The sequence below is a fragment of the Nothobranchius furzeri genome, chromosome 13 (genome assembly GCF_043380555.1).
Source record: "Nothobranchius furzeri strain GRZ-AD chromosome 13, NfurGRZ-RIMD1, whole genome shotgun sequence".
In the NCBI taxonomy this organism is placed as follows: Eukaryota; Metazoa; Chordata; class Actinopteri; order Cyprinodontiformes; family Nothobranchiidae; genus Nothobranchius; species Nothobranchius furzeri.
Window position 1 is genome coordinate 38,087,573 of NC_091753.1, and position 16,525 is coordinate 38,104,097.

Consider the following 16,525-nt stretch of genomic DNA (forward strand, 5'->3'; position numbering starts at 1 on the left):
TTTGGCTATCTTCTTACACAGGAAATAAGCTGTCAGGTTCACTAGAGGGAGCTTGGCAGCAGAATAAAACACGTTTGTTTACAAGTTTGAACATTCTTATTATTTTAGTCCTGAATTCCCAATACTTTACTAGACAGACGTTGCGCACTGCCTGTAAGTATGTGGTCCTGGAAGGTTTGGTGAGGAAAACCCTGGCAAGAGAATGTCTTGTTTTATCTGCACTCTTTCAGAGGAACGGGTTGTTATTTTAAGTGTCATGAAAGAAACACAGACTGATTCCAAGGACTGACGTTTTGTCACTGCCAACCAAGAGCAGGCTCTGTGCCACAATTCAGTCCTGGACTTGATTGAGGCCTACTGAGTTTTGGGTTTAATCAGGCGGCTTAATTTAAAGCAAATGATGAGCTTGTTTGACCCAGAATTTAGGATCAGATTGTGCTCTTCTCATGTAAAATCCTTCTGAGGTCAAAGTTAGGATAAAAATGTGCACGTCTGCCAAACTCTGTTATCAAAGTGAGCTACCAATAATGCAAAACATTCACGTCTGGCTTTCTCTTAACACGCAAGCAAGTAGATTTATCAAAGGTCTGAGGACGCCTCTGTCAGTACAGTCTGAAGTCTGTGCTGTAATCTGTCAGCGGGCCAAGAGCAAAGCTAGCCGAAGGCCTCCTGCACCTGAGAATAAGACAGCCAGAGTTTCAGCTGGATTTGTGAGGATGGGAGATTTAGGACAATCATTGTGCTCTTTACTGCTGTTGTTGTTCCTGCAATTTTAGCAACCAAACTTCTAACTGGCAGAGTGATTTTTATGATTGTTGCCTCAAAATGGAACCAGAAGTCTGAGAGAAACACAGTTGTGTGAAAAAGCAGTCCTCCCTTCAGGAGTTTGTCTATTTATTTTGTGTTTTGTTATTTCATTGATCACTGTCAGGCCTGAAGAATTAAAGCTGCAATGGTAAATCTGCAAAACAACTTCACTTCAAACAGTTTGCATGCCTATTAGCAACGTTCTAACATGGCATAGCTATACTTTTTTTGTGGACATAAAACATTGATGAAATGGTTTGCGGTTCAGACCAAAATCAACGACTGGACCATCTGGATGTCGTTCTCACCGGACCACTGCACTTTCGCACTTTCCTGGGTCCTCCACTCGTTATGCACTTGTGCATTTAGAACACCACTGGTGTGAGAGGTTCTCCACTCGTTATTATCAGAAGAAAAAAAAACAGTACGCTGCTAATACTTCAGCTTTAGGAGAAACTAACAGAGTCCAATAAAGGAAATTATCATTTGAATTCAACTAATTCCCTAACCCTAACCCACCATTTGAATTCAACAAAAGATGCATTGACCTAGAAAATGGTGACTGGTGTTTAGTGCTCTCTCATTTCCTCTGGCAATGCGTGTTTCGGTGTCAGGCAGATGGGGCCTATATGAATGCTGACGGGAGGGCTGAGTGTTTAAGGCCTAGCTTGTTTTGTAGGCTAAACTATCTCAAAAAGCAACACGTCACATTCTAAAGATGTTTAGGAACAAAAGAAACTGAAACAACATCTAAAACTCTGCAGGCCTCAGTAGGTTAACAATAAGTGGTGATTAAAAAAGGGACAGGGCAAAAGCACATTCAAGGGAGGGCTCCAACGCCAAAACATTTGTTGACCAAAAGCAACACAAAGGTCTGTCTCACATTTGTCAAAACCTTCTTGGTGATCCTTAAGACCTATGGGAAATTATTCTATGGCCTGATGAGACAAAGGTGGAATTTACTGTGAGGTGTGTTCCCATTACATCTAGAGGAAAGCCAACACTGCATTTCAAAGAAATCCATAAGCTACCAACAGTCAAACACAACTTACTCTAACTGACCAAAACATGAAAATATCTGACACTTGTCCATAAAGATGGCTACGTAAAAACAGTTTTGCAAAAAAGAGAAGGACAACCTCCCTCAGCAGTGATGTGGGTTGCAGACGGTTATTGAGTTTATTGACTAAGTAGTTTGAATGATTTTTTTTCTTCCTGAAAAAGGGAATAAATGTTTGAAAACTGCATTCTGTATTTTCTTTGCCTGATCCTGACGTGAGTCATTCTCTGTGGAAAAAAAAAGCTCTGGCGCTCCTGTTTCAGGAACTGAAAGTTAGTCAGAGAAGTGGTGGGAAGAAACGGATGACTCTACCACTGTTTTCTTTGCAACGTTGATGTTTTCTTCACAAATACCACAAGCCTGAAGAAATTCTGCCATGTTGCAGATTTTCTAATGGTAACAGCCGAGACCTTCTCCGATCTCTCCTGGACGCTAAAGCAACAGCCTTCCCCATAAAGAGCCAAGATGGGGGAGTCCACGAATGTTAATTTTCAGTGTGACGTAGACCTTACTGACTTTTCTAATCCAACCGTTTTCCCATCTATTTTCTGTCGGCGGCTAATGCAGGAAACAGGGCTAGAAGACTAGTTTCACTTTCAGCCTGCATGCAAAACTAGCAAGTTAAAAACTGTTTCTCGGCGAACGTCACCTTTAAGTGTGGCAAAAGACAAGAATTATCCTTTGCATAGAAAATACCAGTGCAGCTTAATAATGTTTCACAGTAGTTTTCAATTAATGACACAAAGGCTCATTCAGCGTTCAAGCTTCCATAGTGTTTCTAGCTCTGACAGTGAATTTTATCTCTACAGAGTTGGAAGACATTTCGGTTCATAATTTAGCTAATATTTAAACGCTGAATTCCTCGGCTGTGAGAAGTAACATGACAATCCAAACAAACAGAAAAGAAGTAACACATAAACAGTATCTGGTTCCAACAACAAACACTCATCTTTCTGTTTAGTAACCACCAGTTTCCATCAGCAAAGGAATGCAGAACTAATGACCAATCATCCCAATTTAATGGAGGTGTGTGTGTGCGTGTGTGAGACAGCTTGCGCTGCACACTGACTGTACCTCTTTTAGCAGCTTTCTGTCCAGCTCCAGGGAAAAAGCCCCCGGCGCCTCCTCCAAACCCTCCATAACCACCTGAGGGGCAAAAACAGAAGATTTAAAGAAGGTGATACAACGGCACAAAGCCGACGTTCAAACACTCACCTAGAGTTCCCAGATTTCCATAACCTGGATTTAAAAGAAATAATCAGAAAAGAGGAGGCAAAGTTACTCAACAAGCTATTTTTCAAGAATAATAAGCGATCAATCTTTCATCACAGCACTTTCCAGAAATACAGCATGTTGTTCGCTTAAAATGTATTTCGTCGCATAAAACACAATAACGTCTGTTATAAATCCAACCCTTTCATATATGTCTACAGACAAAGACTATCAGGGGGCTACAGCTGACTTTTCCTACTACAGGACTCAACAACAATAACCTAAAAATGTTTTTTTTTTCTGTCCGGTTATGCTGAGATTTAAACACTGGAGGGAGCAGTTTATCCTGAGAATAAAGAAATCCACTAATCTCTGGGCGTCATAAAGCTCTGGCTTTGATTGAAGCATAAATGAAGTAATTTCCCTGCTTGGGGTTCAGCTTGATGACAAGATTAAAACACGTGAGATGAAAGGATGGAGCTGGGATCAGTGAGGAATGGCCGAGAAGAACATGGATATAAAACGCTCACCAGCTTCTTCTTCACTGAAAGACACTGTAATAGAAGATCTTTAAATGCGTCAAAGTTCAGGATAACTGTAGAAAATAATAAACCAAATTGAGTTTTGGTGTGTGTTTATGAGGCTTGAAACGAGAATATTCACAGATGTCACAGGAACCTTAAAACCTGAGAGACTGTCTGAGCACCACATGTCAAAGATGTCAAAGCTTTTATAAAAGAGGGAAAACTGTGATAAAATTGTCAGAGGGGGAAAAAAATCAAGACTAGTTCTTTTAAACGCGCTTCCAGAAAACTGCCAGAATGATAAATCGCTACTTTATGTGAATAGAAGTTTGAGCAGAATCGGCTTCAGAACTTCGCTCATTGTTGGACTCTAAAACCTGTAAGAACAAGTTTCTCCATTTGAGAAAACAGGTTGAAGTCATGACTGTTTCTGAAACCCTGAAGAAATCTTATATGCTGCCAGGAAGCTTGTCCACCAAGGAATTTACTTTAATCAATAAAAAGAGAAAAAAAAACATGGAATGAGAGCAGCTGTGCATGGGAAACAAGTTAAACAAGACAGACAAAGAAGGATCAGGATGCCGTCAGTCCAGGAAACCGCAGGGTGCAGGTAATGATGCTTTTACTGATGATCAGGAGCATTGTGCAAGGCAAGACGGGGAGAAAGATCAAGTGTGGAGTTTCACGGCCTTGTCACAGGCCTTGCCAAAGCGTGCTCCGCAAGCCCAGACGATGAGTTCTGCATCCTTGAGATGATCCATCTCCTTCAGCTCGATTCCCTTTGATTGCTCAAACATCTCCAGACACACCCTGATGTAATAACAAGTGTAATCTTTTGTTATATAAATCAGTCTGAAAGAGTTTTCCTGTTTCCTGTCTTTCTCCAGCTGACACCAGGACTCAGTCTAGTTTCTCTTATTCTTATCAGTGAGCACCACATAATTTCAAATTCTTTGGGCAAGAGCTAGAAGAACGTTCCTGTAGGAGAAGCATGGAGCATTTCTGATGACCCTTGGCTTTTTGGTAACAGGATTTCTCACAGGGCAGTTAGAGAGCTGGAGACAGGAAGCTTGTCAGCGTGACTTTTGGAAACACTGCACAGCGCTCAGTCAAGACGGGCAGCTTTTTGGAGACGGTTAGCTTATTCATCCATCATCTGGCCCACCTTTGCTCATACGTGCCTCTGCCCCGGTTATAACAGCCATGCTCAGGGTCACCCAACACCTGCCTCTCAGGAGACAAAAAGCAGAAACACACGAGTCAGTGTGCAAGGGTGTTCAAGAACGTGTGAGTGGCCATTAGCGCAGGTTGAAGGCACATGCAATGTTTGCACAAGAAAAATGCTGTGTTTGTTGTTGTTCTGACATCACCTAAGTGTGTGAAACATGCAATGCTGGGGGGTTGTCAGAGGGGGAAATCAGAAATTTTGGTCTGGTTTGGCATCTAGTCACTGATTAAATGTTCAGGAGATATTTAGTCCTACTTTCACCAACATGTTAGCTAAAACAAGCTAGCTTTTGTAGGATAAAGGGTTAGGGTTAGGGTTAAGCTTGGTTTATGCTTGACGCATTCACTTTCCGCTTTGTGATGCGGCTCGCGTATGGAACGCGCTTCACAACTTGCAGCGTTTATGGTTCATGCGGCTTGTCTCTGCGGTGAGCCAATATTCTCCCAAACTGTAGGGGGCAGCATGGAGCTCTACGGCATGCATCCAACACTACACCATAGTAGAAGTAGAAATGACTGTTGTTTACAACATGGCATTCCAGCATTTTTTAACAGCGTCCTCGTCTTTTCCGACAGTGCAAGCTATTTCTCTCCAAGAATTATTGACAACATGTTGATCACAGTGGTCTCTGAGAGCTGAATCATACAAATGTCTGTATTTACGAACCTCTGCCATACTAGTTCTTGCCGGTCCGCCATGTTTTTCCGCGTCCGACCGTCCGCGTGGTTAGAAATTTTCCTAGGTGCGCGATGCGGAAATTTTGGGCCGTACGGAGGCGCGGTGGAGGGGCGTGGCTGTTAAAATGATGCAATTTCACCGCACGGACCTTGCGGACGCGTCAAGCAAAAACCAACCTTAATTAGGAGGATGGACATTGGACATTGGAGGATGCCATCTCACAGACTGATATACCATGAAGCTCAGATGATTGAACTCATACGACAGAGTGATTTGTTGTCACGATCTTCACGTGTGCAACATCTGAAGCGTTTAGCTGTTTGCTAGCTATAGCCGAAAGATTTCAGTGCTTCAATATTGTGTCTAATTTCCTCCATGACCCCACACAATAAGAAACTCGAGGGACCACTTGAAAAACAAAGCACGTTTGGACCTTGGGCAAAGGAATCCTAGAAAAGATGAATGTGGTAGATGAAGGGGACAGAAACCTAATACTACACAGGAGGTGAGGGCTGGAGGCCAAGGAAAGTGGAAGGTAAATGATGCAGTATGGTAATGCATCATACTTTCCTCCGTTTAGATTTCTTAAACTAAAAAGAAACAAAAACACAAATTGTTTGCCAGTTTCCAGTCAGAAAGGAACACTGAAGAAAGAAAGTAGTGGCATGTGCACAAGAAAGTTGGTGAGTAAAAAAAACTGGGATGTTGTTGTGTAAACATCTCACATTCGAGACTAGAGCAACTGATCTCCTCTGTGCCCAAAATCCTACAACAGAAGTATTGCAACACAGTGTTTAACATGCCTCTGAAATGTGTTCAGATTTCCCAGTTTGGTTTGTTCTGGTTGTGCTGGTTTTAAATAAACATTTAACATATAGGGAAGGGCTTCACGTTGAAACCGAGCTTTGCTCAATAGTTGATTCATTTATTGTGGCTTGTTTAAGAATGATCTCAGCAAGAGGACAGAAGACAAGCTGAGTCTCTTACAAACCAGGAGTCTGTTTTTAAAGTAAAGGACATGCACTCAAATTCAGTGGACAAACTTTTTAAAAGTTACGTAGTAAAACAGCCCAGACACCACCTGGTTCTCCCTGTCATGTTCTCAAAACTGGAGTCTAGTACAAGTGATGGACGGGAGCCAGTGTGAACAGAAAGATCTGGTTTCAATCTCTGCACTCAAACTTTTTGCTCATTCTCCATTGGGGTTAGGTAAGGTAATTCTGTTTTAGGACCAGTGGAATACTAGGATCATTAATCAAAACAATGTCCTCGGCTCTCGGGCTCTTCTTACTGCTGCTCGCCCTGTTCCACTACCTTTTTCTCGTTTCCCCCAACTCTTTCCTCCCCACTTGGTGTCTGAGGGGGTTATGCCGACCAGACATGAGGTGTTAATAGCTGCAACCAGAGGAAGCCAAACGTGTGAAGAGAAAGAAGCATTTGCTCGCTGATCCATCTCCATCTTCCCTCTCTCCCTTCGTGATGCTTTGAGAACCAGCTGGCTCTGGTGAAGGGTTTAATTTAAGAGAGCAAAGAATTTCATGGCAGAGGTCCACCGTAACTGACAGCAGACGCGAGGAAAGCAGACTTCGGAGCTCTGAAATGTCCAGGAATTTTAGAGGGACTTGTTTCTTGTGGTATCATCAGTATCAGCATTATAGGAACAGCTTTTTCCTGAAACACCAAGTCGGTTGGGTTTAGCTAAGGAGTGCAGACCAGTGCTGGCATGAACGGTGACAGAAGAACGACAGTGACAAACATGTAGAAATACAGGGTAGCTGTAAGAAGAACACAGGCGTGCTCTGGCAGCTCAAACGCTGCAATTTCACATGAAGTGATGGAATATCTTAACCCTCTGATGCATGAATTATGAAATCTTCAACCAAGATTATTTAAACAATTTTTTTCATTCATCTTTAAGTGTGAATGAAACAAATTTCAGCAAATATTTTTGTAACATTTTGTTAATTTACAAATAATTTATTACATGTCTACCTCAGTGGACAGTGTGCATTCTGAACATGAAATATGTTGGCTTGACTTACTGAAATCCAAATGGAGGGGCTCAAATGCAATAAAGTCTTCAACAGCTGTGCTTAATAGCAAAAATAAAGAAATAACAATTTTGAGTACCTGTCCACTGTAGTGACCATTATGCATCAAAGGGTTAATGAAGATGAACCTCATCTTCAAAAGACCTCCCGAGAGTCCCTAGAGAATCAACATTTTCGCTGTGACTGACGGGCAGAATCTGTTCTTCAGCTGTGATCCGGCGTAAATGTTCCCTCCAAAAGCTAGACCCGTCATTATGTTCGTCAGTGTTATGACACCAAATTTTTATCGCCATCAAATGATCACACTGGTTCTTTTCCAAGTGGTGGATAGATTGCATTCTTACAAGGTGACGCAGGAAGTGATGGATGAAAGCAGGATGATGTGAGGTGCTGTAGTGATTCCAGATTGCGTGAGACAAGTGGACACGCTGATGCTCCCCTTGCTTCCTCTCCCCCTCACTTTCTCGTGACCTCCCCTGATCCTTGTCACTTCAAGGTTTAGCGTGCCGTCAGTCATGGGCATCGAGCTGCGAGCAGCAGGTCTGTTCACATGTTGGATTAATTACGTATTCACACAGCAACACCGCCACACACAAAACCTTTCCTTGCACACTGGCGCGAGCCAGACGACTTTGGCGGCAAGCCTTTTATTGTTTTTGCTTTTCCTTTTCCATGGAGTCATTGACACGATCAATGAGAGGTCCCAAAGCCTGCTTTGCCCTTTTTGCTAGATTACCCACCCCCTGAATGAGGGACTGGGAGTTCTAACATCTCCTCTAACGGGACAGTGTCCAGGCAGAAATTGTAGCACCAAAAATGCCCTTAGACAGTCGGTATGGGTGGTGCTTTCTTTTTTATGATGCTCTCTCAGTATAATTATGTGGTCGAAACTTTCACTGATGAAGCAAACCTGGCAAATCTTTCATGGGTCTCACCAACTTACACACATTTATCATCTCTGAGTCACTTCTTACAAATGGCTCCAAAGTTAACTGCAACTGTAAAGTCACCATTGCAAGAATGAGGATTATAAGTGCTGCCACCATGCCAGGGCAGGCAGGCAGCCGTGCCCACTGACGTCTGTGGCTGCCTGACCTCACCAGTCTCTACAAACATACGCCTCATTCAAAACCCTTCTGTAAAACTACCATTATTCCTGCCTGTTAATTTGAAGCCCGTTAATTTGTGCGCCTTACACCGCATCCAAGGTTTCTGATGTCATTGTTTATCCCACGACCTCCACAGAGCAGAACATGTTACGCTATAGGTTTTTACAGTCGAGCTACCATCGAACTCCTTCTTGTTTCTGTGAGAGATGAAAGCCTCACTTGCTTTACATTTTATCCTCCTCTAAAGGAATGTTAGTGCTAAATCTGAGCCTTGGACTTGTCGGTTGAGTATGTTGTATTCAGTGTTCATACATCTGCTTGGAGCCTGAAAGATGCTCTCACAGCGTGCAAACACGCTGCAGCCATTAAAGTGCACTACCAGTGAATTTGAGTATCAGTAGGAGTACCGTTTTTGAAAAAAACTGTTTGGTCTTGATTACTGTGTTCCATCTGAAGGGATGTTCAATTGTGCAAATTACACACACAGGGTAAGAAAACCAGTGAACAAATGCAGCCTGTGGCCATGGTATGCAAAGTTGGCCAAGCGTGTTTTCTCTCCCAGATGGTCCGCATATGCATCTAACTGCCATTCCACTGAATAGTTTTCTGACAACTCAGGGTTGAGAGAGGACAAGTGTTTGATAGGCTGGCTCTTCTCAAAATATGCAAATAGAATCATTGATGTTAAGTTTTGTACAACTCAAACACATTTTCCAGATTCCTCCGTTATTACAAAGGCTGGGATTACTGCAAAGCCATGTGTGGTATGTCACTCTGGCAAACACATGGGGCACTCTTAAAAATCACAACAACTGACTCTGGAAAAGCTCTTGGCCAAAATGTACACGTGTGTAGAGTTATTGCTCCATGGACAAACACATCAGCATAAGTGTGAGGCCTAATGGGCAAACACTGATGTCATTCAAAAACAATTTCTTCTCAAAGTTCATTTAGCCCAGCCCTGGGGCCGATGAATGTTGAAACATCCAAGAGAAATATTCCACTGGGATGAGACAATTTCTCTCACTCACATTGCTTCAAGATAAAAGTATCATGACTAGCAGAAACTGACATGGGAAATAAAAAAAACTTAATTAAAAATAAAGTGGTGCTTTGCTTTGTTAAGGATTTGTTAGTTTGTGTTCTGTATCAGCCCAGAGATCAGATTTTTGCTTTGTAAAATGATCAAGTCTTGATCAATTTAATTAAATAACAGTTGTTCTGCTGGTTTAACAGGGAGCCACAGGCTCCGCCCCTTCCCTCCACACATATGCCTGCTCAACCCTGTGACTACCAGCAGAAAATTATCTTTAACTCCACATTTTTCCTCAGTTTTTTTTTCACAATAGCACAGAGGAGAAAGGTTTTGTGTGAAATGAGGTTTAATCTTTCAGACTTCAGTATACTATTTTACAAATTATTAAATCACTGTTGTTTGTTGAATAATCTGTTTGATTAGGCTCTTAAAGACAAGGTTCACTAATTTTTTTCAATACCTTTGCGATGGTCTCTAGTATCAATGAGTGCTCTGTGAGTCGATCTCTGAGGGAAGGAAGCGCTCCTGTTTCAAGAAATAGAATTTAATTGGAGGAGAGGGAGCCGAAAACGGCAGGATTTGGAGACTTAATCATTAGCATTTCCTGATATTCGGACATCTTGTCTCTCCCTTTGCCTCTAAAAGCCATTTGACGCCACCGGCTTTGCTTATGTTTGCTTTGCGACAAAAATAAATTACAGAAATCTGAAGGGATTCTACCATGTTGTGGAGTTGCTAATGCTAACGCTTAGCTTCTACTAGCTAAGATGTGCTCTGCTCTCCCCTGGACGATCAACCAACATCAGTCTTTCTCATTGAGAGCCAAGATGGGTGAGTCCATGAATGCTCATTTTCCATGTGATGTAGATGTGACAGGCTTTTCCTGACCTGAACGTTTCCTCATTCGATTTATGACCGGGTAATGCAGGAAATGGCGGTAGAAGACTATTTTCACGTTCAGCCTGCATGTTAAACTCAGAGCGGTCAATCGTATTCCAAGAATAAGAAAAAATTAATAAAAGTGAATTTTCTCTTTGAGGAATTAAATAAATAATAATGAATAACTAAAAACAAAACCAAGCAGTGTTTTTCCAGATGGATATAGACTGTGCTTCAGATCTGCAGGAAAAACAGTGAAAGGCTTGAAAATAATGCCAAATGAATTGTTCGTCAACAGCAAATATGAAATAAATTATAACTAACAGAAATCAAATTTTGCATGGGTCAATGGGTGAAAGGTTGGAGATATCTCACTAATCAAAGTCATACCAACAAATATGTTTATCATTATTTGCAGCTGCGTGTGTCTGGTGTTGATAACTGATAAGGCACCAATAAATACACGTTAAGTCCCTGTCTTAACGTACTTTACTCCAATATCAGTTTCTTAGGAGGAATTAGTGAGAACATTAAGAATGGCCAAACAAAGGCGGTGACTTCATTCAGGAAAAAGTGTTTAGGGAACAAAAGGAACTTCTAATGTGAACAAACAAGCTGTGCTGGCCATGCATATGTTGGGTGGGCCGAGCTCTGTGGAGGTGGTGTGGCTGTGAGACAGCAAAGTTTCCTTGCAGGCAGTTCAGGTTCCAAGATTACGAAAGCCTCACAATAGATATTTGATATGAGAACCATTAAAGGGACAAAGTGAAAAGATCGATGTGTAAAGAATAGGGCAATTATTCTTTGTTTTATAAAAAAAACAAGATTATCTGTGATTGCTGCCACTGAGTTGAAAGAAAAACACCAAGGAACACTTTCAAGAGATATTTTTGTTTCTGAGCACATTTGGTCAGAGTTGTGAATGCATATGAAGCTTAGGAAGACATTTACTTATGCTCATGCACATTCACATACAGATGCTTCCAGTTTTTTGGCAGCTCAGAGAACAGGTTTAAGCTTTAGTAATGAAAAGCATATGTGTTCCAGAGACTGAACCTCCTCAGAGCCCATCTTCATTTGGAAAACAGTCCTGTCCTCACCTCAATCTGTTTGCCTTCTATCTTTCAGCAGGCCCTTCAAGCATGTGTTTTATGAATGATTGTGTAAATAACTCATTGTGTTGATGAGAGGTGAGTAATGTCTGCATTTGACATTTGGTGTGTTTACAAGCATCATTATGTATTTTCTTTTCTCGTTGCTTTACTGTGTCTCTTTCTTCACGAAGAGCATCATAGCTTTCCATCTCACTACCTTTCCTCCTTGCTGAAGAGCAGGGTTGGTCACTGGACGCTGAATCAAATGCTAATTGTTATACAAGCCTGGGCATTGAGGATGCATTAGCATGTGTATTGGTGAGCAATAAACGTCAAATAAATAACAGGTTTAACATAAAAATGATTCAAACCAAGGGACCAAGATTAAAATTGAAACAATCAATGTTTTAGATTCGTTCTGGTAGTTTGGGTTCTGCAGGGTCATGTGGGGCTTGTGAAGTAACTGCAAACAAATCACAATATTTATGCAAATTTTCTTCGTCACAAAGTATCTTAAAGCTACAACAGAAAACATAAAACATTTTATGGCTCTTAACAACATTCTAACATAATATTGCTATAAATATGTTGTGAAGATAAAATAAAGAAAAGAAATGAATTAAGTGGTTCTCTCGCATTTGTCTAAAAACCTCCACCAAACACACATTTTGGATTTAAAGTAACCATAGGAACATCCGGTTGTTGGTCTCACTGAACCGCTGCACTTCCCTGGGTCCCACACTCACATATTTAGCAGAACACCACTGGTGTGAGAGGTTCTTCGCCCAATGAAATCAGAAAAGGAAAAACAGTCAGCTACTACCACTTCAACTTTAGGACAGACTACCAGAGTCCCAAAAATAAAAACACCATTTAAAGTCGCGAACAACAACAACAAAAAAACGTTTGTACCTAGAAAACGGCGACTGGTGTTTAGCACTATCTCGTTTCCTCTGGAAATGCTGGTTTTCAGTTCTGGCAGAAGGGTTTCAGTGAAGACACCCAAGGGGAGGGATGAGTGTTGCGTGACAGTGTTTGCGTTAAAAACCTAGCTTGTTGCAGATTTACTAAAACCGCAGCTGTTCAAAATGTTTCTGGCAGATGGCTGCTGATGTTCAGCCAGGTTCTGTTGGAGATGTTTTCATGTTAAAGTTGAAGAGTTTTCCTCTCCACTGTCGCTACATGCTTGGTTAGTATGGGGATTGCTGTAAAGTCACTGACACAAGTCAGTGACAAAGATGGTCCATGAATGTTAAGTGACAGTTTGACATAGATCTGCCGGGCTTTTCAAATTCCAGAGTTTCACCATCTATTTTCTATAAGAATAGAAGCTAATGCAGAAGATGCTGGTTTCTCAGTGTCTATAAAATCAGATCGATGACATATTCATTATTTGTCGATTGAGGTTATTCTGACACTTCAAGCAAAACACACAGGCCCCCACGATTTCCATCTTCTGATCTAATGTTTATTATATTGGTTCAATAAAACCACCCCAACAGCAGAAAGAGTAAACTTTATGTTTGATTTTAACTGCCTGTAATCTGCCTGAAAGAGGCAAGAAGCTTGAATAAAACAGCCAAGTTCAGGCAATTGCACCTTTTAGAATTAAATCCACCTTTGCCTGCAGCAACACAGAATGATCCAGTGTCCAACAGCTGTTCTAAGAACAAAGTTCCTCCGTTCAACTTTCAGTGCTTTGTCGAAGCTGAAAGCTGCCAGGCTTCACAATTAGTGTAACATTTAAAAGGTCCTGCATGAGCTATAGTGCAATTCTCTGTAGACACACTACTCTTGCAACCAGCTGCTGTTCTCCACTACAAACCAGACAAGGTGCATGTGCGGAATGTGATGTCAGTGCATGATTTACACGTGACAGTGACTGGCAACTGTTTTATGTGTATTTATCAACATGCAGCTCGCTGGTGTTAGCATTAAAATCCTGCCTTTAAATACGACTGAAAAATCCCCACCTGGCTTGTTTCTGTGGAACAAACCAAACAGTTGCCATTGCATATTTGTGTACTGATAAAACCTACTTGTATACAACTACACTCACCAGCCCCTTCATTATGTAGACCTATCCAGTAGCTAGTTAGATCCTTTTTTTACTTTCAGAACTGCTTTATTTCTTTGTTGCATGGATTTAACAAGGTGGTCCATACTGACATGACAGCATTACACAGCTATATCCATAACGTGACTCTACCATTCCGTCATTTCCCAAAGGGAGAACAGTGAATTCATGATCAAGAAATCCCTTTGAGATAATTTGAGTATTGTGACATGGTCCATTATCCTGCTGGAAGCAGCTATCAGAGGATGCGTCTGCTGTGGTCATATAAGGATGGACGAGGTCAGCATCAATGCTTAGGTAGACTATTGGGCCATTCTCATCTGGACCGGGTCGACCCGGGCCGGGTAGCGTAGGTTGTTTACATATCTGGGTGGCCTGGTATTTTTCCGGGCCAACCAAGGCTCATTCTCAGCCCTCTTCTCGAGGGGGTCTGCTTCAGGCCGACCAGGGCCAACACACCCACTGCTGACAGCAAATTCACACCTTCCATTAGAGCAAGCCTCTGATTGGTGGGTAGAATCAGCCCACATGGGCTTAAGGCAAGGATGTGTGGAATCAACCGGGCCTGGCTGGGGCCGACTGGGGCTATCCGGCCCGGGCCGACCCGGTACAGATGGGAATGGCCCATAAGAAGTTTAAACCAGGCTCATCCGGTACTAAAGGGTCCAAAGAGAGCTGATAAAATGTCCATGACTCGACTATGAAACATCTTACCAATGTCCTACTGCCCAGTTCTGGTGATCCTGTGTGAATTTAAGCCTTAGGCCCAATCCCAATCCTCGCACTGTAGCCTAAGGTCTTCTGTGAAGTGCACTTGGAGGAAGTGTGCAGTAAGGGTTCGAGTGTGTACTACACAAGTGTGCCAAATTGGGATGGGGAGCATTGAGTCCTCGACTGCAATACATGTCGGGATGCTGATTGCTGTTTCTGCTACTTTAAAATCTTTATTAACAACTTTCAGTCAAACAAACAACTTCTTGACAAATTTACATTAATGTCCACATTAAATCTTCATCTAAAACATTCAGAGCATGAAAAAATATCATTAATTGTCCTAAAATAAACTTCTTTAATTTGAAAATACATATTTTCCGAAAAGGCATGCAGGAATGAATTGTTGGTAAAACCCTTCACCCAAGTCCGCATTGATGCAGACTTGAGCAAAGCAGTGAGTACTGGAACTGGGCATAAGTTTCCTGTTCTTATCTGATGAAGGACACCTGTGGTCTTCTGCCGCTGGAGTCTATCTGCTTCAAGGTTCAACATGTTTGATTCATAGATGCTGTTCTAAAGGCTTTAGCCGTAACCTCCGGTTACATGTGCTACTGTTATTTTATATAATACCAACCGAGTTGGCCCATTCTTCTCTGATATCTATAAGACATTCTCATCCATTCAACTGGGTCGTTTTCTTTAAAACTCCAGTAGATGAGTAGTTTCTGAACTTCTCAGATCAGCATTTCTGGTACAAGTTCTAAATCTAAACATTTTCTTCTTCCTTTGGATGCTCAGTTTGAACTACAGGAAGCCATCTTCACATAGATACATTCAGTGGCTCTCATGTGATTGGATAATTGGTTATCAAGCAACTGAACAGGTGTCTCTGATAAAGTGGCTAGATGAGTGTCTATCTAATCCTTGGAAAACTGTGAGCACTTCAGGATTAATTTTTTTCTGTAGGACAATTAAGTTCAAGTTACACGATTACTGCAAAGCTCTGCCAGGCCTTCCGTGACTCCGTGCTACTCGCTGTTTTTTCCTTCAAACATGAATCAATATGATTTTTTTATTGGCAACGCGAAGACCTGATTAGAAAAAGAAAACATTGAAGGATTCATGTTAACACAGTTTGCTTGCTTTTTTCTCACTAATTTAATTTCTTTACCTTGAGAGGGAGAGGTGAACCCAAACAAAAGTTAGGAACATTTCTCAAGGAATGCTCTGCTACTACCAGCCAAAATCAACTTCCGCCCAAAACTGGATATGCGGTCATTTTCACCAAAGGGCCTTCTGGAAAGTCTTGTAGGAGGGTGGAGCTGTGGTGACCCGCTCCATGTGTTATCAGGTCTACAAGATTATTGCTTGTTTCCTTATCTCTCTGAACACAGAGAGGTAGGCTGTGATTGTATCAGCGCTGCTTAGGGAAATTAGGCTATGGCCAAACATCGCTAAAGCACCAATAGGGCAAACACTGCAGTACAGAAAATGAAAACATTTACAGTACAGAACCAAAGAAAAGAATTTCAACTTGGAGGTTTCCAGATATTGTAAGGGTCTAACATTAACATTAATCAGTGATCTGGCACCATTGTTCTGCACCCATAAATTTTCCCTAAGATTCCTCATGGAGAGGTAAAACAGCGCTGGAATATTGCAACGTTCCAACTCAGGATGCCCCAAGCACTGGAGCTCCAGTAACAACAAAATGACAAAAACACTCGAGCGATAAGAAATGTCCAGTGACAACCACTCAAAGGGCAACGTCCATCCATCTGAGGAGCCTATCCCAATGGTTTGTGATGGTGATGAAGTACACACATTCCTTCATCAGTACATCAGATTTCCTTTCCTCTAAGGCACTCTGAGAAGCAGGACATTTTAATTTCTGCAGCTATGAGTGAATTGTTAAAAATGAGGATTTTTGCCTCATAAATTGTAGATTTTTGTCAAACTGTTTCAAGGAGAGATTTGTTCAGGTTACAACTTACCTGGTTTGGGGGCTTTTCCACCCTGACCTGTTGGGAGAAAAGAAGCCATCAATACTTTTATG

At 41.7% G+C, this 16,525-nt stretch overlaps 1 protein-coding gene across 3 annotated transcripts in view; it reads right to left on the bottom strand.

Moving 5' to 3' along the window:
* elna (elastin a) overlaps positions 1-16,525 on the bottom strand; it is a 56,197-nt gene that overhangs the window by 21,586 nt on the left and 18,086 nt on the right. For all 3 annotated transcript variants that reach the window (XM_015951591.3, XM_054742707.2, XM_015951590.3), the window contains exons 5-7: positions 16,464-16,490; positions 3,083-3,106; positions 2,942-3,013 (exon numbers count right to left, since the gene is read on the bottom strand). In XM_015951591.3, the coding sequence (XP_015807077.1) occupies positions 2,942-3,013; positions 3,083-3,106; positions 16,464-16,490 (123 nt within the window). The remainder of the gene's footprint in view (positions 1-2,941; positions 3,014-3,082; positions 3,107-16,463; positions 16,491-16,525) is intronic.